The sequence below is a fragment of the Esox lucius genome, chromosome 8 (assembly GCF_011004845.1).
Source record: "Esox lucius isolate fEsoLuc1 chromosome 8, fEsoLuc1.pri, whole genome shotgun sequence".
Lineage (NCBI taxonomy): Eukaryota > Metazoa > Chordata > Actinopteri > Esociformes > Esocidae > Esox > Esox lucius.
In genome coordinates this window covers 16130575-16151118 of record NC_047576.1, presented here as the reverse complement: position 1 = coordinate 16151118, position 20544 = coordinate 16130575, and the positions used below count along the sequence as shown (strand labels likewise).

General features: G+C 42.0%; 1 protein-coding gene across 1 annotated transcript; it reads right to left on the bottom strand.

The window, feature by feature from the left end:
- Positions 1-276: 276 nt before the first annotated feature.
- hook1 (hook microtubule-tethering protein 1) lies at positions 277-19539 on the bottom strand. The gene is made up of 23 exons (XM_010871887.3): positions 19436-19539; positions 13353-13481; positions 11185-11270; positions 10872-10944; positions 10512-10562; positions 10221-10353; positions 9882-9949; positions 9578-9640; positions 9169-9252; positions 6879-7042; positions 6647-6787; positions 6244-6445; positions 5773-5883; positions 5353-5440; positions 5061-5133; positions 4846-4986; positions 4621-4708; positions 4198-4229; positions 4032-4114; positions 3852-3952; positions 2921-3022; positions 2314-2382; positions 277-2206 (listed from the first exon to the last, which is right to left on the bottom strand). Exons 1-23 carry the CDS (start codon positions 19514-19516, stop codon positions 2048-2050), a joined length of 2322 nt encoding a protein of 773 aa, XP_010870189.3. The 5' UTR covers positions 19517-19539; the 3' UTR covers positions 277-2047.
- Positions 19540-20544: the final 1005 nt, after the last annotated feature.

The following is a 20544-nucleotide window of genomic DNA, read 5'->3' as shown; positions in this document are numbered from 1 at the left end:
ACAAAAGGTGCTGCCAAATGAAATCTTTATATTAACATTTATAGAGCTAAAATAGAAGCACACAGTACATCTTGCATATACAGGGTAAAAGTATAAACATTATTATTAAGTTAGGCAAGTATGCTAGCTTTTGCATAGGTTCATTCTGTTGTGATATGGAAAGTCACTCAAACCTTGTGTTTTGAATAGAAATGAGTAGTAAAACTCTACATATGGACATGGCGCCCTCTGGTGGCAACATCTCACCTCTTAACACAAACTCAACAAACACTTGGAGAAAGAAATGTAGTTTATTCTTTACATGAAAACCAACATGTACTTTTCATAATTTCATATGATAATTTAATAATTCACAATTCCATATTTGTTTTACCAAAATATCAAGTACTAACAGAACAGCATTTGTTCCGATTTCATTTTGTAGTGCTGCTCTGAACTCTGTATACATGGCAATTGCTGTGAGTCATGTGTACAAATACCATTCACTGCAAAAGAAAACATTCTAGACGATAGAGTGTAGTTACCACATTATTTTATCGTGTGTGTCTGTGTGTGCGCATGCGCATGCGAGCGTGCGTATCTGAACGTGACATACAGGACTCAATTTCATGAAACATCAAATCGAACATCGAGAAAGTGATAAACATGAATGGATGACCGTTTTACAGAAATGTTCATGTTTCATTCAAGAGTTTACTGAAACAAATTCTTAGAACATTCAAAAGTTGTCACAGCGTTTTTTGCTCATCAGAGAAGGAAGATTTAAACCTAGAAGCAGGTTTCACAAATGCTGATTAATCACATCTAGGACAAGATTTTCATCTGGTTAATTTATCCAAATTTCTATATATTATAACCCAACTATATCTTAATCTGGGTCTGTGAAACCGGCTCTTAAATCCCAAGCTGGTGTTTGAACCCTGATTACAGTGCTGTATACATTTTTACTAATTATACTGCTGATTTCTTACCAGTGATCAAAAACATTAAAGAGAGAATATAAAGGCCCAACAGTACTCTGTTAAAGGATTCAGGAAGTTCTAGTAGTCAGATCACAGGTGAGTGCATAAAAAATAAATATAATTGTCCTGGATTTCTGATATTATTAAAAGTTTAGTTGTTGCAGCACAAGATGATTTTGTCTGACTGGTATAGACTTCCTGTTTTTGTTTAATAAAGTAGTAAAGAGTCAATCTACACGGCAATAACAACTTCTGGTGGCCAGCACCAAATACACCAATCCTATTTATTTTCTCCCTGGTGACTGTGAGAACACAGAAGGTATACAAGAGGTTTAACTCTAGTCCAGTGGTTGATATTGTGCATAGTGCAGTTGGTTGATCATTTGGTGGTAATGTATGGAATCCTTTTATAATATATCATTTATATTCGGCTGGTAATGCAGCTAAAATAAGCCATTTAAGACCACATCTCTGTTACAGGCTCCAAATGTGAATAATCAATATAGGTTTCAGCACATCCATAGACAGAAGCATTCACATTATCACTGACTCAATATACAGTATGTCAGGATATGTCGAGATTAAGAATCAAGGCTGGTTCAATTCAATACCAGTAATTCCAGTTCGTGTCAGTTGCGAGCTACGCTAACAGGTATATTGTAGGGCTCAGTTAATGCACTAGACAAAGGATCAAACTCAATCTAGTAGATTATCAACATTCTAAACTGTAGTGCGGTGTGCTACAGTGCCACTGTATCAGTGAGAAGTAGCCAACCTGGTTGAAGTAAGTGCTTGTGTTCATGTCAGTCAGGGCATGCTTGCCCCCCTCCCCCCCCCATTTCCCAGGGGCCAGGAGACAGCGTACTTAAGGTCACTTGAGTGTGCACTTGTGGAAGAGAGTCAGAGTAGGGCCGTTCGTTTGTTTATTTCAGATGTAAGAGATCCCAGTCCTAGAAGGCTGCTTTATCAGCAGGCCTTTGTTCCAGCCCAGCGCTAACATATCTAATCAAACTAATGGTGGTTTACTTAAAGAGACAGCAGCCTGTACACGAGACGGCCACCTCAGTAAGCCGTCCATCCCAGGTTTACTTGGCGGTAGTGGCCGGGACGCTGACAGAGAGGGCCCTGCGGGTGGCATTGGTGACCTGGCGCTGCTGGGACAGGAAGGACTGACCAGGGGGCATCATGGAAGTGGAGCGACCCCCCAGGCGGGCCTCTATCGCAAGCTTCTGGAAGCTCAGACTCTGAATGGGTCAGAAGAGATGGAACCGATGTTCTAACACAAACTGCACATTCCTGTAATTTCAGTTAGAAGGAAACACCCAAATGGATTGTCATCTCATGCGCTTACCTTGTTGTACCACGCAGTTACAATCAGTTTCTCCTCATACTCTCTTAGCTTCGCCTGTTCACACTCCCTCTACAGAAAGAGACACAGAGGTGCAGTGAGATAAAGACTATGGATTTGAACGACTGCCTCCTACAGAGAACGTTAAAAACCTCTAGTGGTCAGAATATTCGTTTTATGGACATTGCCACTGAAGGCATCCACCTTATTTAAAGGGTGGGAATTTCAACATATTCCTTTCTGATGTGCCGGTCAACTGATTGTGACCTAGAACCTTCTTCTAGTTGGGAGTGTTGTCAAACCGGTTCATCAGGAAGATTAAGTTGAATGTACATGATTACATTAGGATGGCAGAAGCCTTAAATGAAAATGTCCATGCCCTCACAGACACCACAACAGATGCATCCTTCAATACTCTATGGTGCCTCCAGGCTTAAGGCTACTGCTAGAGGCCATAGGTCAAGGTCAGTGTTACTTCCAGGCTTAAGGCTACAGCTAGAGGTCAAGGTCAATGTTACCTCCAGGCTTAAGGCTACAGCTAGAGGTCATAGGTCAAAGTTACCTCCAGGCTTAAGGCTACAGCTACAGGTCATAGGTCAAGATCAGTTACCTCCAGGCTGAGGATCCTCTTGTCTCTCTCAGTCAGCTGGTTCTTCAGAGCCTGGATCTCTGCTGTGGCTGGGTTCAGCTTGGGGTCCAACGCTCGGATCACCTACAGAACGGAGACAAAGAGAACACATTTCAATTTGAGATACCGGTTTCCTTGAAACGTAGGAAAATGTGAGGAATTGGAGAAAACAGAGACAGTAGATCTTGCAGCTGAATGGCCTGACCGGATATTGCCTGTCATTATAGAATAAAGACAATAGCCCTGTCAATTTTTATTTTATTCATTATTATTAAAAAAAAATGTCAAATGTTCATGTTAGTTGTTTTTCCTTTCTTTTATGTATACTGTATTATTACTGCTTATTATACACAGAATGGAGGGGGGGGGGTAACACAGAGAGACAGATAAAATAAATTGTTAACTCAGAGACATTAACGTGTACCATTCTACCAACTGAATTACTGAATCTTAAGGAAGATGCCAAATTTAACAGGAAATTTCTATTTCATTGTGTGAAGTCATAAATAAATGCATAAACACATAAATGTAGATTGGCTATTCTCAGGCTTTTAACCTGCCAATGCGGGTGAGATCACCTTTATTCATAAATATTGACAAGTTTTACCCAAATAACTATCCAGGCATCTCTGTTAGGAGTAACTCGGGGAAACCTTTTCTGTAGCACAATTTAAAAAAAGACTATGTGCCCAATGCCCACAAAACAAGTTTGAAACTGAACTACACTTCCTGACATCCTGTCAAATGTATTTGGACATAAGAGACAGTATCTTCCCTCAAATCACCCAGACAAATGGGGGGGGGGGGGGAAGAGAGAGAGAGAGAGAGAGAGACTTTCTATACTTGTTCCATTATGTCCAACCGCTACACTGTATGGATGAGAAGAATTGATGATTATGGACGGATGACTCACATTGCGTGCTTTCTCCAGGTACATCTTGTATCTCTCCTCCATCGCTCTCATGTCATCATCCTTCTTCTTCAGAGCAGCCGTCAGCTCATCCAGTCTCAAGGCTAATGGACAGACCAACAGACAGTCAGTCAATGGGGTTGTTCTGCGGTCGTGTTACGGTCATGTCAAAGACACACTCACAGGCCTGTGTGTTGTCTGGCTGCAAGTCCTCCAGTAACTCTTTCTTCTTCATGATCTCATCCTGCGCCTCATTCAGTTGCACCCTGAGTAATAGAACACCTTACTTTACACATCTATTGCTCGGGAGTAACAAAAGAGGTTTTGAATCAAGACGGACCATACTTACATATGAGCGTCCAGTTTCTTCTTCAGATGAGACTAAAGAAAACAAGAGAAGAAAGGTTGACCCATAGCTATTACTGTACAGCAGAGGCAATCTTTTGCAGAATTAAGGGTTCATGTTTGATATAACAGTGGATAGCACCAAATCTCTAGAACTGCAACACAGCGAGACTACAGAGAACGCTGACTAGACAGGCAAACTGGGGTTTCCCAATTCAATGGAAGAGTTCAAAGTGCACAAGCTGGGTAAGCTAACATCACTATGACAATCCCTACATGTAAGATTGGGGATTTCAACTGGAGCACTGTGGTTATATTTCTGGTCGCACTTATGGGTAAAATTTCCGTAGGTCTTTCCCTATCTGAGTGGTATATTCACTGAAATGTGTGTACAGCTTCATTTGAAATGCTATAGTTTAAAACTCACGTCATCCGTCTTGGCTCCATGACCTTGAAGGGCTTTCTGCAGATCCTCCACTTGCTGCTGCAGCTCAGCGACCCTCTCCCTGCTTAACCTGGAAGTGCATCAAACACACACAGGAAGTACATCATGGTCAAACAGATAGTAAAACACAGAAAATCTGCTCTCGGTGCCATTGCTCAGTCTGTTTATTATACTTTCTGATGTTTAATATTGGGGAATAAAACAAACCTATTCTCGGTGTCCAGTTCCGAGCGTGTCCTGTGAGCCTCCTCAAGCAGTGTTTGTAGTTCAGAGATCTTTTCATTCTCCGATCCCTCCTGCTGCACGCGCAACATCTTGTTCTCATGCTGGAGCCGGATGAACTTCTCCCTGAACGGACAAGGACAGTTAGCACAGTCATTGTCTCACACACACCAAACCCACACACTTAATACAGTGATTACCTGTACTCCACTGGCAGCATCTCCGCGGCGAGATTATCGTGACTTGGACTACCAGCTGGCATTCCTGCCAGCTCTGTGGGGAGAGAGACGTTCAGTCACGTGTGCCTCAGAGAAAGAGAAAGGCCTTGATGGAGAGCATCAAACCAGCGATGTATCATGGGTAAACTGTAACTGACTAAATCAACAAACAATATGATGTCATTTGTGATGCAAGGTCATACGCTGACCCATCACAGTTTAGAAAAAACATCAAATAATTGCTCCATGTCAATGTGATCGGCCAATAAGCTACCTGCTTGTAGGAGCTGGTCCTTTTGTGCCTGGTTACATCGCAGCTCCTCATTAGTCTCCTTCAGAGAGTCTCGCTCAATGATGATCCTCTTATTTCATCATCAGACAGGAAAGAGAAGAAAATCCATAAGCACTAAACTAGCTGTTCACCTCCCCAGGGACCAGCAGCCATACCATGTTTTGAACTTTTTCAGAGCTAGAAAGCTGGATTTAATTTGTGAACTAATGACCACTTCCTTGATTAGGAAAATCAGATGAGCTAGTTCAGGACTACAACAAAACTGAAATGTCAGCTGGTTCCTGTGGAGAAGTTTGAGAACAACTGCATTAGACTAGTGTTGTCTGATAACATTCCTTCCGTCCTCCCTCTACTGTGTTTGGATGTCTGATGGGACGGCGTAATGTATGGGCTAGTCCCTACCTCTTTCTCCTTCAAAACAGTGTCATGTTTCTCTTCAAACTTCTTCATCTCGTAGGCCAGGTTGTCTGCACGTCGAGACTCTTCTGACAACTTTCGGTGCAGCTCTTGGACCTGGCAGGAAACAGGAAGTAGATTTTGTAAGTTCCTTTGGGGTTGTTTGTCATTCCAAAATGACAGCCCTTAGAGGTGACTTGGCAATGAGGGGAAACCCTGTGGGGTCAGACTCATATAGCAGAAGATATGGGACACCTGTCCTATCAGCAGAACATTCTCAGATATCTTTTGTCTTACCCATCTTGTTCATGTCCCACACATCCCAGATATGCAATTTATGTACCGAATGAATGGAGGCCAAAGTCACGGTTTACCAATATTCTTCTTAATTATTTCTTAGCCAACTATTAATATTAATTTTAATATTGCAGGTCTCTGTCTCTTACAGGTCTGTGCCTGTCCCTTGTAGGTCTCTACCTGTCTCTTGTAGGTCTCTAGCTGTGCACGAGCAGCATTAGCTTTGCGTAGCTCCTCCTCCAGACTGACAGTGTTCTGCATGTAGATCATGTTCTTCTCCTCCAGGAGTTTCACTTGTCTCCTCAGATCCCCCAGGTCCTCCAGCTTACGCCTGTATGTCTCCACTGATGCCTCCAGCTTCACAGCCCGGTCCGAACAGCTCCTGCACACACGCCCGGTGAGGACCAAAACCAACACACTCACTATCATCATTTCCATTTAAACACTGGTATTCAGTCTGGGCTCCAGGTTAGCTTGTTAGCCAATTCAGTAGTGAAATTCCAGGTTGTAGTTTTGCAGCTGCAAAGCACATCTCAGAGGGTAAAATAATCCCTACCAGACAACAGCAATGAAGACTACACACCTGAGGATATCGAGTTCGTCTTTAAGTGCTCGTGACTCCTCAGCCAGGCCGGTGAGCTCGTCGTTACGGTGCTGAACCTCGATCAGCTGCTTCTCCAACTCCTCACAGTGGATACGGTAATCATCTTTAGCTGCCTCTAGCCTACACACACAGACAGAGATTGACAAATGCTTAAGTGCTAGGGAGAATTAAACAGTGTGGTGTGTTTGCACAGACAGACACAAACACACACCTAAAATTCTCCTCCTGTAATGCCTCCAGCTGAATCTGTAGCTGGCTGTGTTTGCGTCCAGAGGGTGTGCTCGGGTCATCAAATGAGTCCAGTTGATTAGCTCGGTCCGTCAGCACGTCGTTCTCAGCCAATAGGCTGTTCCGCTCCTCCTGCAGGACTGTCACCTGACAAGCACGGAAACAGGAGTCAGAGTGGAGTGCTGTCTGAATCCCCAAATGACAACAGGTTAAAACCCACGTGAACTGTTAGCTTCCTCCACGGACAGTCTGCCTGGCCTTACACCGACTCCTGCCGCGCAACACACGTAACCGCCCCCCCATGACAACCCCCGACCGTTTGAGTTACACAAAAAGGAGCAAATATTCATGTTTTTACTGTCCACTCAACAATGAAGATTGAGAGAGAATCATCAAAAACTGTTCAACAAACACAACACAATTACTACACCCAGAAAGAGTAGCCATGATGCACTTTCAGCAAACGTGTATGATAATTAACAGTTTGAAAGACTAGACTGGTTAGTTCACACGCACATACACACATCTTGAATTCAAAATACAATCATCAAACTGGAGCATGTGCGCATGCGCGCGCAAGTTAGAAAAACACATTTTAGTCCAGGGTCTTCTTTCCACCTGTTCCCAAAGATGATGAATAGTTTAGGACAGTGGTGTATATTAGTGACAGGATGCAAGGCGGCTTAGATGTTTCGATCACCCCGGCAACCAGCCGTTAGATGTTTTTAGCCCGCTTCGACGACGAGTGGCCATGTTGACTTACCTCTGCGTGTCCATGAAGAAAGACACCGACGTTCTACTGTAACAAGGCTGTAGACACGAGAGGCCCATTCAATAGCATCAGTACCTTTTCATGGCCTTGACATGCACACATCCTAACCAATGACCAGTAGAAGACTTTTTGTCCTATACTATCAATATGTTTTGCCCAGCCAGGCAGCCAAGGTATGGGGGGAATGAGACCAGCGGGAGAGCAGAGTGGCCCAGTCAGTAAAACCAAAGCTACACCCTTCTGCTACACAAGCCCCAGACAATAGCCTCCAGAATCACAGTGCATTTACACAGCCCCTGTTTATAATGTCCCAGGGTGTATGAGGGTGAGCTTATGGTATTGAGTAACAGAGAATGAGAGTAACAGAGAAAAAGTTATCAATCCTGTAATCATTTTGGCTACCAGAATTTGTTTCTGTAATTATAATTATTGTTTTTCTTACATATTGAAATAAAACGTTTGAAAAATGTGCTGATTAAATTTCAGGATTATTACACAATTCCAAAGGAATATATGTTTTAACGTTCATCTGCAGAGTGTAATATTTTTGTTTTTTATTATTATTTTAAACTTCATTTCATTTTTTATTATTGAACACCGAAAACAACACAACACCTACACTATTATCAGTTTTTTACACTATTATCCATTCAGTAGTACGCTATCTCTGCCAAACAGGTCTACACTCCATCCCATTCCACAGATCATCATTCTATATCATTTACATTCCCTCTGGCAATACATCCCTACAATATAACACAGGTAAAGTTGTGTTGTTATGGTTTTGCTCCAGGAGCCGTGAGACAAAACCAAGAGGCACGTTACAGACCACTGGACCATGCTACGCCAAACCAACAAACCTCTTGACCTCAATGAAACAAAAACATTATTATGACTGACCTAGTCACTTAGTTTCCAAAACCGCAGTCTTTTGCAGTCAGTTACCTTTTTGGACATGATGGAATCTGTTGCTTATGTGGAAACAAAATACTTTAGGTGGTAGGAGTTACTACAAGTAAGTGTGTCTTATTCATGTGTTAAAACATCAGGATCTAATTGAATGAAGATAACTCAACTGTTGGCAAGGGGATTAGGATGCACCACTACACAAAATGTATAGTGGAACAAAATGTTCAATTTTGTATGCCATATAGTTTTTTTGTACGGCAGAATATTTACATTAAACTGATACCTGGGATTCTTTTGATATTGACTCCCAGCTTAGGTTGGTAAGGCGTGACCAAAAATTAAACCTGGGTCAAAATGACACAACTGAGACCACTGAATGACATGGGGCACAGAGTTTGAGATTGGGTCATCTAATAAAAGTTACTCGGAAAACAGTTTGGGTTGTTACTAGTAACTGTAAATGATTTCATTTAGAACGTAACCTATCCAACCCTGTCTGGCTGTTAAATTTCTGTGTAAACAAAGTGCAGCAATGTTTGGGTTAGGAGGGGCAGTAGAAAGTGTGTGTGTGTGTGTGTGTGTGTGTGTGTACCTGTACGTCGAGCTCCTGACAGCGCTGGGCTAGTTCCTCCTTTTCTGCCATCAGATCCACCAGGTCCTCAAGAGCCTTCTTCAGCTGGACACAGATACCAACACATAAACACTTAGCAAGGAATACAGCTAGCTACTCTACAGTCTACCGCCACAGTTCCAGACATAGAGCAACGTTACAGTACTAACAATAACAGTACTTAAAGGGTGCAGGATAAGCATTAAACCACACGCATGGAACTGCAACCAGAATATAGGCAGCAGCTTTCTATTAGAGCCTCAACACAGAGCATCTCCGCTCAACGCCTGTTCGAGGAGCTCCAGTGTCAACTAAAGAGAGACATGTACGATCAAAAAAGAACCACTAAATAAACTGCTTGAGGCAAATACCCTGGACATCCCCCTCTCACCTGGGATTCTACATCCCCTGCTGGTTCTGCTCCAAACTGGGCCATGCTCTCCTTACTCATTAACTGCGAGAAAGAGAGTAAGAGAATGAAAGAGCATGAAAGAGAAAGAGTGAGAATAAGTTTGGTTAGAACCTGCATCCAATTCATTTCCATACAACATGAGCCCAAAATAAGTCATGGCATGTAATAAACATTTTAAAAAGCATACTGTGATGTTGTTATGTGAATACAAACAAAATTCTTAGATCATACTGTAGAAGATCGATAGTAGAAAGAATGAAACTGGGTCCAAACGAAGACTCACCTCCTGAATGGCTGTCATCACCACATGTTGCACGGACTCCTCCAGAGTCATGATTATCTGGATGTACTCTAGGGGAAAGGGGACAGAACGAATGTCAGAGAAGAAGTATTTTCCATATGTAGAGGGAGAAAGTGAGAGCGGGCTGGAAAGCAAGAAAGAGAGCAGGAGAGAAGAGAAGGAATTTCACAATATATAAGCACTCACAAATATGCACAAACAGTTTCTATTCAGATGCCAGTCTGTTTCAGATTCGTCTGACTCCATTGTCTTGTCAAGGCAACAATATGGTGCTGCGGAACAGTCTTAGTTCAGCGTCCGGGACGTTGTGAGTGCCTCTACCTTGTTTGCGTTCACATTTGACAGCACATCCCAGAATAAGCTGCAGCAGTCGTCCCAATTCTACAGGGTCTGAGTGCTCTGCCACCTTTGTGAGATCTGGCAGAGGGAACTCCTGGATCTGCTGACTCAAAACCTGGTCACGTAAATCAAAATAAAACAGCCTTAACAATATGTAAAAAGTTATATCCAGGAATAGAATTGTATCTGCTGGCGAAGTGACCCAACAGACATAACCAATAGCAAATAAATTGACAAAACTATTCCAAACCAGACATGTTTCTGTCTACCCACCTCATTGTAGTAACCCACCATCATCTGAAGGATCTTCTTCAGGTTGCTCATCTACAGAAATATTTTCATCAGTCTTTACTCCAGATAAACAAACTGCACACCTCCAGGAATCCCCCTCAATGAGCGAGTTTTGTGCTGCCCGATGAAAGGCTGAACACACATTAATAAACGTTTCCTAAATAATAAATTCTGTGCTTCCTCGTGTGAGACAAATTTCAGTAAAGGCCGACGGCTGGTTAAAATACCACCAGGGTCAGCAGAGGGCACGCACTTTGGTTTTTGGGTTAGCAGGGAAAAGGAGAGAGGGAGGTATGTTGAGAAAGAGGAGGGGAGAAGGGAACATCGGAGAGACATCAATACCTTCAGTCTCCAGTTGTTCCCCACGTCCTCTTTTATGCGACCAAGCCAACTTTCACTGAACCACACTGGATCTCTGCATGGCAAAGCAACATGGTCGAGCGTTAGCATCGGATGACCAAACATCTGCTAAACAACCACACTGAGATGAACAAATCCATCCCAAGTCCGACCATGTTCCGATCCAGTTTGAGCGGTTTTAAATATTGAGCCGGGGGAAGACAATATAAATGCGTAAATCACACACGTTTAACATGTTTCAATAACCCAACTGACAGATAAAGGTAACCTAAGCGTGAAAATGTGTGTGTTTTACATTTTATGCAGGGCCTGAGACATTGCCGCTCCGGTGGTGAGCTCCTCTGTCGTGGTGCACGGCGCTGGAGTGTTGAAGGTCTGCAGCTGAAACAAACAGGGACACAAATGCAAGTCAGAGACAGCAGAGGAGCGGAAGACACAGACCGGGAAAGCCCTAACACAACCGGGAGAACCTGTCGTCCTTCTCTGCTTCAGCTCATTGTAACGTGTCAAGCCTCTCGTGAGCAACCACCCACCACGGGCATGCACAGAGATCGGAAGTAACCCGCAGGAAAAAAGAAAGAAAAGTGATAAATCTCTGTGTTTCGAGATGGAGAGACAGCAAAGTGGAGAGCTGCTCCCCGGCTCCACTGTGCTAGGGTGGAGTTGTGAATAATTCACCCGCTGGCTTTGTGACCAAGGTGTCAGATGTCCGCCAGCCTCTGCTCTCAGGCTTCGCTCGTGGTCGTGAAAGCCTGTGGGAAAAGGCTGAGCATACAGAGATAGTCTATCAACATGCTGGGACATAAGGACTTTTGCCTCCAACACAACAAAATGAAGACCCCCCCACCCCGGCCGTCCTGAGCTCTGTGAAACACTTTATTGCCGGCTCCCCCCCTCAGTGCCCCCCCACCCCGGCCGTCCTGAGCTCGGTGAAACACTTTATTGCCCGCTGATAGCGGGCCCGGCTCCCCCCCTCAGTGCCCCCCCCCCCGTGTGCCTACCCCCCCCCCCCTCCGTGTGCCTACCCCCCCCCCCCCCAGTGTGCCTACTCACTCATACACTAATGAACTGCGAGTACATTAATAAATGTTCAGCTGCATGTCACTGTATATCTAAGCAGCCTATATTTGTCTCCTCCCCTTTATTTACACTTGTTTCAGTCCCAGAGCAAGTGAAAACAATGACAGATGGGTGAGCCACACCAGCAATGACCTGCACAGTTCTCACATCATTTCAGTTACAGGGAAGGGACTGCTCACAAGGAGAAGCCACTGCAGTCTATTTAAACACGGCCCTGGTCTTATAACAGACGCCACATTTTTAGACCCATAAAGCTCTTTATATAGTACCTTCAACGTGTAGAACCAACTTGACGGCATGCGATATTGCAATATAACACTCACCACACATTAAATGAGGTAGAGAGGGGAAATATGGCAATTAGGAAGACGGGGTGACTGGACTTTCATGACAGCAGAGTCAGGAGAGACACTTTTATCTTCCCATTTGAAAGACTGAACCCTCCGCCGGGCAATTCCCCTATTGCTGCCCTGGGTCATTGGGATTGTATCTTATGATGGAATCTTATGCAGTTAAATACATGAATATACACACAGTAAACTATCTGCCTCGCAACAACCCTTCCAGCAGCATGTGGTCTTCCATTCTGGGACTGACCAACACAGAGTCTAACAGTCTTTGTTTTAGGAGAGAGCAGTGGAATGAAGGTAAACTCTACTACAGGAATCAAATGCTGTAACACTTGGCAAGACATCTAATCAGCTAGAGTTCCTAATTGCCTTCAAGTCAAATTGACATGATCTCAGATGTTACTCAATGGCCAGCCACAGGAAGGAAGGTTCGGAATAACTAAACACCAGCCTACAGGTGCGATAACGCAGCAAAACCAAAATGAAAGACAAACTATTAGTTGCCGTGGCCTATAATATTTGAATGCCTATCAAAAGATCGAAGGAGCAACATTCCACAAATATCTTGCAGTTAATGGGATTATTCCCCTAAATCGGATGAGGATAAACTAAATTCAGGGAAAATGTTGAGTTTGTGTCTCGACAAAAAACAACGACACCTTCGTAATGTATAACGTGAGAAAACTATTATTTGCGGTAATTATCTGCGCATAGGGTAATGCAGACTAATATATATTCTACACTATAGACTACGTGACGTAGCCTGTTCATATCTGCAAATGGTTTATTTTAACAATACGTAAAAATGTTGGAATCATTGGGCAATAGCCTATCATAAATAGGAGATAACAAGTAGCCTACACTATCCAAATTGTGGATGGCCCATTTCCTGATGACTGTAGTCCTGACCGTAATCTACCTGCCACAGGTAAATGATATCGTCACTAGTAACAGTAAACACTGATCCATTCAGACGCTTTAAAGCGCTCTCTGGGCTCTGTGATTCAACCGAGGAAATCATAGACGTACTCACCCACACAACAAGGCTCTCACACAACACCGCTTTGTCCGACTCCATTTCTCCCCGCCGGGTTTGGCCAAATACGTCCGTTTCACCTGTCAACGACGATGAGGATACCCTTCCTTCTGCATTTGACCTCACCTGCAGGGAGTTAAGATTGAACGCTAAGTACGTAATACGACCATGCTTCCTTCTCACTGCGCTCTAAAAGCACCGTGAGTATCTATGTGAATAACAGCCGTTCGTGCTATGACGTTCCCGGTTGAGACCGATCAGGGATTGACGCGGTAAGGTGCGCAATCCAGGAATGAAACACCAATAATACTTAAGACTGGAACAGACAGACCAATCAGATTGAAATATCTGACTGACAGACAGGTCTGTGTGAATGAACAGATCCAATCACAAAGCCGAATCAAGAGTTGTAAACGCCTCAATTATCTGAGCTGCATTCCATTCTGAATCGTTGCTTACTTTTCTCGTTACTTTACGGCCAACATTAAAAAAGGGATAGTAACATTATTGAACAAAAAAGGGTTTAAATAGTACCCTGACCATATTGCTAACAGCCAACCTATTTAATCAAGAAGTGTGGACAATTTTCCGTTAGAATCCAGCCTTGCCAGATGTGTGTGATGCATTACCATGTCTAAAAAGGTGTTGGTGATGAAATCTAAAAAGCCACATAGAAGTGAATTGAATAGCTAGCATTGCATTACCTATAAAATAAACCTTAGGTCGAATTTGTCTTGAAAAATAACCCTGGAGTGTTTTGATTCAAATCCCAACTCTAAATCAAATATGTATTCCTCTATAAACAGTACAGTTCTGTTGTGTGTGTGTATGTGTGTGTGTGTGTGTGTGTGTGTGTGTGTGTTTGGGTGTGTGTTTGGGTGTGTGTGCGCGTGTCATGTGAGGAATTCGTCTTTTTCTTATCACAGTTTAGTTTGACACATAAGAATACGAGGGGAAACTCATCTCAAAGAAACAAATCCACATTTTATCACACACAGAAGTCAAAATAGACCGACTGTGTTTCCATCAGGCACTTGAGTGCAAAAAATAATCTGCATAGTAATATAATTGTATTCATATTTAGATGCACAGCGAATATTTAGTATAACTTTACCCAGGTGTTTTGAAGATGGAGCTAATGAACAAAAATGAGTTTAGCAAATTTGGGTTTCGTGGATTTAGCACAAATTTAGCAAAAACGACTGTAACAAATACAAACAGTTTAAGGTCTGTTCAAGAGGGCAGACCCCAGAGGTTAATTCACCTATCTGCAGAGGATACAAGACCTTAGACTTAAAGCTTTTTTAAACTACGATAGTTTTATTTAGAACCAGAATTACTAGATCTGCATCAGAGATACTTTTTTTTATAGTATAAGTTCAATTTGGTTTTGGAGATGATCACATATCTAGTGACAATGGAAAGGCAAGGAGAGTGCAGCTTCTCTATTTCACTTGCATGTTAGCCAGTATTGTTTAGTAAGAAACGTGACAAACTGGTAGTAATTATTCAAATTTTTGTATTTGTTGTATTAGACAGATACATAGGCAATAGCAGTGGTGGTTGCAGGTATAGCGAAATATAAAAATGTGAATTAAATGAACTAATCTACTGTCAGCAATTTCAAGAAAGTTCAGCCATGTGAAAAATGGGTAGGCCTCATGGAAAGTATGTTTGTATATTTCTTAAAAATTTGCAAATATGGATATGTAATCTTTACTTTAACTCAATTGACAGATAAAGGTAACCTAAGTTAACAAATGACACTGAAATATTATACTTTGCAATCATGTATTCATAATTTACAAAAGTAAGTATACTCCTAGCTTCAATAGCTGGTCTTTGATCTTGACTTGATGTGTTACCACTCAACCATATAATTAAGACTAAAACCAGATCAGTGTATAATCTTTATGGAAGGCAAAACCCAGCCAAGTAACTCTGTAAGGATTTTCTTGTAACCTGCACCTTTTTTAGTACACCTTATTTTAATTTTAGCCATTTTATGTGATACTAAAGGCAGGGGTGTACTAACTTTTTCTGCACAAAGAAATTACATTTCTGTTTATTATAAATGCATTAATGGTTTCAAAGCAGGTTTTTTGTTGTGATTTGTTATACTGGGTGGCCATTATTGATGAATATGGTATGAACATGCAGACTGATATATTTCAAATATTTATTTCTTTTAATTTTGATGATTATAACTGACAACTAATGAAAACCCCAAATTCAGTATCTCAGAAAATTAGAATATTGTAAATGCTTTCACAGTCTAGTTCTGTAGGCTACACAATCATGGGGTAGACTGCTGACTTGACAGCTGTCCAAAAGACGACCATTGACACCTTGCACAAGGAGGGCAAGACACAAAAGGTCATAGCTAAAGAGGCTGGCTGTTCACAGAGCTCTGTGTCCAAGCACATTAATAGAGAGGCGAAGGGAAGGAAAAGATGTGGTAGAAAAAAGTTTACAAGCAATAGGGATAACTGCACCCTGGAGAGGATTCTGAAACAAAACCTATTAAAAAATGTGGGGGAGATTCACAAAGACTGGACTGCAGCTGGAGTCAGTGCTTCAAGAACCACCACGCACAGACGTATGCAAGACATGGGTTTCAGCTGTCGCATTCCTTGTGTCAAGTCACTCTTGAACAAGACACAGCGTTAGAAGCATCTCGCCTGGGCTAAAGACAAAAAGGACTGGACTGCTGCTGAGTGGTCCAAAGTTGTGGTCTCTGATGAAAGTAAATTTAGCATTTCCTTTGGAAATCAAGGTCCCAGAGTCTGGAGGAAGAGGCACATAATCCACGTTGCTTGAAGTCCAGTGTAAAGTTTCCATGGTCAGTGATGGTTTGGAGTGCCATGTCATCTGCTGGCATTGGTCCACTGTGTATTCTGAAGTCCAAGGTCAATGCAGCCGTCTACCAGGAAGTTTTAGAGCACTTCTTGCTTCCTGCTGCTGACCAACTTTATGGAGATGCAGATTTCATTTTCCAACAGGACTTGGCACCTGCATACAGTGCCAAATCTACCAGTACCTGGTTTAAGGACCATGGTATCCCTGTTCTTAATTGTCCAGCAAACTCACCTGACCTTAACCCTATAGAAAATCTATGGGGTATTGTGAAGAGAAAGATGCGATACGCCAGACCCAACAATGCAGAAGAGCTGAAGGCCACTATCAGAGCAACCTGGGCTCTCATAACACCTGAGCAGTGCCACAGACTGATCGACTCCATGCCACGCCGCATTGCTGCAGTAATTCAGGCAAAAGGAGCCCCAACAAAGTGTTGAGTGCTATACATGCTCATACTTTTCAGTTGGTCAACATTTCTAAAAATCACTTTTTTGTATTGGTCTTAAGTAATATTCTACTTTTCCGAGATACTGAATTTGGGATTTTCATTAGTTGTCAGTTATAATCATCACAATTAAAATAAATAAACCTTTGAAATATATTAGTCTGTGTGCAATGAATAATTATAATATACAAGTTTCACTTTTTGAATGGAATTACTGATATAAATCAACTTTTTGATGATATTCTAATTAAATGACCAGCACCTTTATATTTACAGTAACTGTCAAAAGTTTGGACACCAACTCATTCAAGGGCATTTCTTTCATTTTACTATTTTCCATATTGTAGAATAATAGGGAGGACATCAAAACTATAAAAGTACATTTCATATTGCAGATTCTTCAAAGTTGCCACCCTTTTCCTTAATGACAGCTTTTCACACGCTTTGCGTTCTCTAAACCAAACAATATTATAGACAGACGATAAATATAAGTTTAAAAAAAAGAATCTCCTCCCTCGAATTTCCTCTCTGAGTCAGAGGGCAAACAGTCACTGTTAGGCAATTAGCTCAGCTTTCAACACTGACCCAGCTTCATCGATCAACTCCTGCTATTTTTAGACATTCCAAAGCATGTTCACCCAATACTTCTGGCAAAGAAGTGTAGGGTGAACATTTATGTAAATGTTTGCTGGGATATTTTTACACCGAATTCCGAAATGCAGCTACTTTTAGAGCAGAACAGTTCAACAAACATACAACAGTCAATACAAATATTAGAAACATACAATTCATGATAACAAATCCTTATTACTCATTATCATGGCAAACAATGGGAATTCCATTGTTACCTTCACCTTGGACATTGTTAATCTATCTTTACAGACTCTTTACCAGAACTAATGTGATAGGCTTACATCAAGACAAGATGATGACAAAAAGAAATATATTTGCCAATCCTAGTGGATTTAGAATAGGTGAGGTTTTCATTTTAACTAGGGTGCTTTCAACAGTAGTCATAAAGTTATGGATCTATAGACAACAACGTATTTCACAACTCTGCTTCACCACAGAGTTTAATGGTGAATGTAAAATGCATTGCTGTCCATAAGTATTTTGCCAGTGACACAAGTTTTCTTGCTTTGGCTCTGTACTCCAGGACATTGAATTTGAAATTAATGTGTTTTAAGGCATTTTACTCTTACTCTTGTTTTAAGCAAATAAAATGCATGCGCAAATGGATTCAGGACAGATGATATGTTTTGGAGCATTGTCCTTATGCCAGGTGAAGTGCTGTCTGATGTGATGGCCTTATGAGGCTTCATTACCGTTCTTCTAGCAACAGGATATTATGCTAGCAACACTAACTCAGATTTAGTTTTTCAAAATAAAAGCCATAATTGAAATATATAAGGCAATATAGTTAGGAATTTAGTCTGTACATTTTATGTTTTTTGTGTCTGTTCTTTTTTACACACTTTTGAACATGCCTAATGTTTAGCTATATCTCCGATTTATATATTCGGATTTATCTGCATCATGATTGCCAGCTTCACTTTAATTGACACTGTTTTGGTCCTGTTGTTGTCAGACCTAAGCAGCTGCCTTAGAACACAAATGCAAAGCCTAGAATTAAAATTAGACATGAAATGCTCTCTTTGAGCCTGCACCTGTGATGTGAACACTCACCTGCCTAATAAGAGGAACCTGTGAAGCCAATTGTCCAAATACTTTTGGTCCCCTAAAATGCGGGGACTATGTACAAAATATGCCATTATTTCTAAATGGTTTATCCAATATGGATGAAAATATTTTCAAATTAAAGCCAACCGTCTGTGCTTTAATCCCATTACCAATATATAATTTGAAATCCAAAGTGCTGTGGTACAGAGCCAACAAAATCTGTGTCACTGTCCAAATTCTTATGGAGTGTATCGTATGTGGGTCATGGCATTGCACTGTGTAAACTTGAAGTAAATCATTGGCCAACCTGGATCTAATTTCTGAAGCAAGGTGGGGCCAAATCTTTGACCTTGCGTGGGTGGTCACATGATCAAAATAGAACACAGAGTTGGGAGTGGCCATGGAAATGTTTCCTGGTTTTTGATTGGAACATTCGCTGATATCATACTATAATAAAATGTACCAAAGAGCAAACACATCTATCACGTTACAGAGAATGCTTCTGTGTTTTGTTGTACTACTACACTCTAATTCACTGCAATCTAATAGTTGCTATATTGCGTGTCAAGGTCTCGTCCAGTCACAGACACAAGTTGGCTGGCAGACAGGCAGGAGGTCCTCAGCGCTCAGACTGAGAGGCCTGGGTAATGATTAACTGACCAGTCACATTTATTGTGTACAGTGATGCAGTGAGGAAACAATTCCTTCTCGAGCCCCTCTAAGACACAGATTCTCACAGACAAACTACTCAGCCTCTCTGCCTGTATACAGCTACTCAACCCCAGGACACGCTCTCAGCCTGTTACTACACCAGGCCCTTACTTCCAGCGCCACACCAACCTGATGTACCACATCTCTCTTCCCAGGTAAGTCTGCTCTCAGAGCGTTAACTTAGGATCCATCCCCTCAAGCATAAGTGAACATGGTGGTCATAAAGTGTGTGTTTCTGGTACATAGATATTAATAGTTTATTAATAGGATTTTAATGGCTAACTAGTTTGGATACTTGGTATAGTTGGAACAAATGTGACATTTTGTCTGAACCTTGCAGTATTCTACTCAATCTCATCTTTTTTGTCGCTCCCCCTCCACTGACCTGCCACCGTGTCCAGACATGACCCTCTCCCTGAGGTCCCAGCGGGTCTGGGTCACCCAGGATTGCCCTCAGAACACACATGGGACCGAACAACCCTGAAACAAGTGAGTTACAGCAAAGAGAGGAAAAACAAACACTGAAATAGTCAACTGTTTTTACCTTAACGACTCTGGGATTTGACCTAGCAATCTTTCCGATGCTCCAACCGCTAGGTTAACCTGCCACCCCATTTATTAACTAACAACAATCGCTAAGAACTTTAATAAGAGAGGCAGTCTGAAAGGAAAGAAGGAGGTTGAAGTTCCATCCAGTTGACAACTTAAGACATACAGTTTTATTTCCTCATGACGATGCCTACTAAGAGGTATAGGACCTTGACTTCATCCCTGCTCTGGTTCTTGTTTAATTTATGTGACTGCTATTCCAGGGATGAGTGTATCACACTCTCCCGAGGGCCAGAGGGATCAGATAGTTTTAGACCATAACTTTGAAGCAGTGAAGTAACAAAGTTTCAGCATACTTTCCTGCCTCTAACTCTGGCCTCTGGGGTTTTCTCTCTCTCAAGGACTCTCAGGTTTGCCCATCTGTGGGCCACAGAGACTGGCACTGCCCCGTGTGTCTACAGACTGCCAGCTTCCCCGTACAAACCAACTGTGGCCATCTGTTCTGTGGTAAGAAAGCACCAGAACCACCTGTCAATGAGGGCATGACAGATAAAACCAGATCTTCATAGCACAGAGTAGCATGTTAATGAACAAACTGAAAGTGAAAGTGCACACATACCCCGTTAACTGCTGAGAAAGTATCTACTTTTTATTGAACTTCTCTTCTGTCCGTATTGAGGTCTGGTGAAAAAAAACAGCCATCTACCTATCTGTGGATTTAATCTCATACTGGTCTCAGTAGGGTTAATATTTGACAGTCATTGCTATGGTGACCCAGCACCTGGCTACCACAGAGATAACACACAGGTGTTTTATTTAAACACACATCTCTCCTTTCACCAATCACTCAATGTCATTTATGGAAACCAGGCAAATGAGGCAAAACATTTTTGGAATATCTCCAAATGCATCCCCCCTACCCATGGTCTAATGGTGCTAACCTGG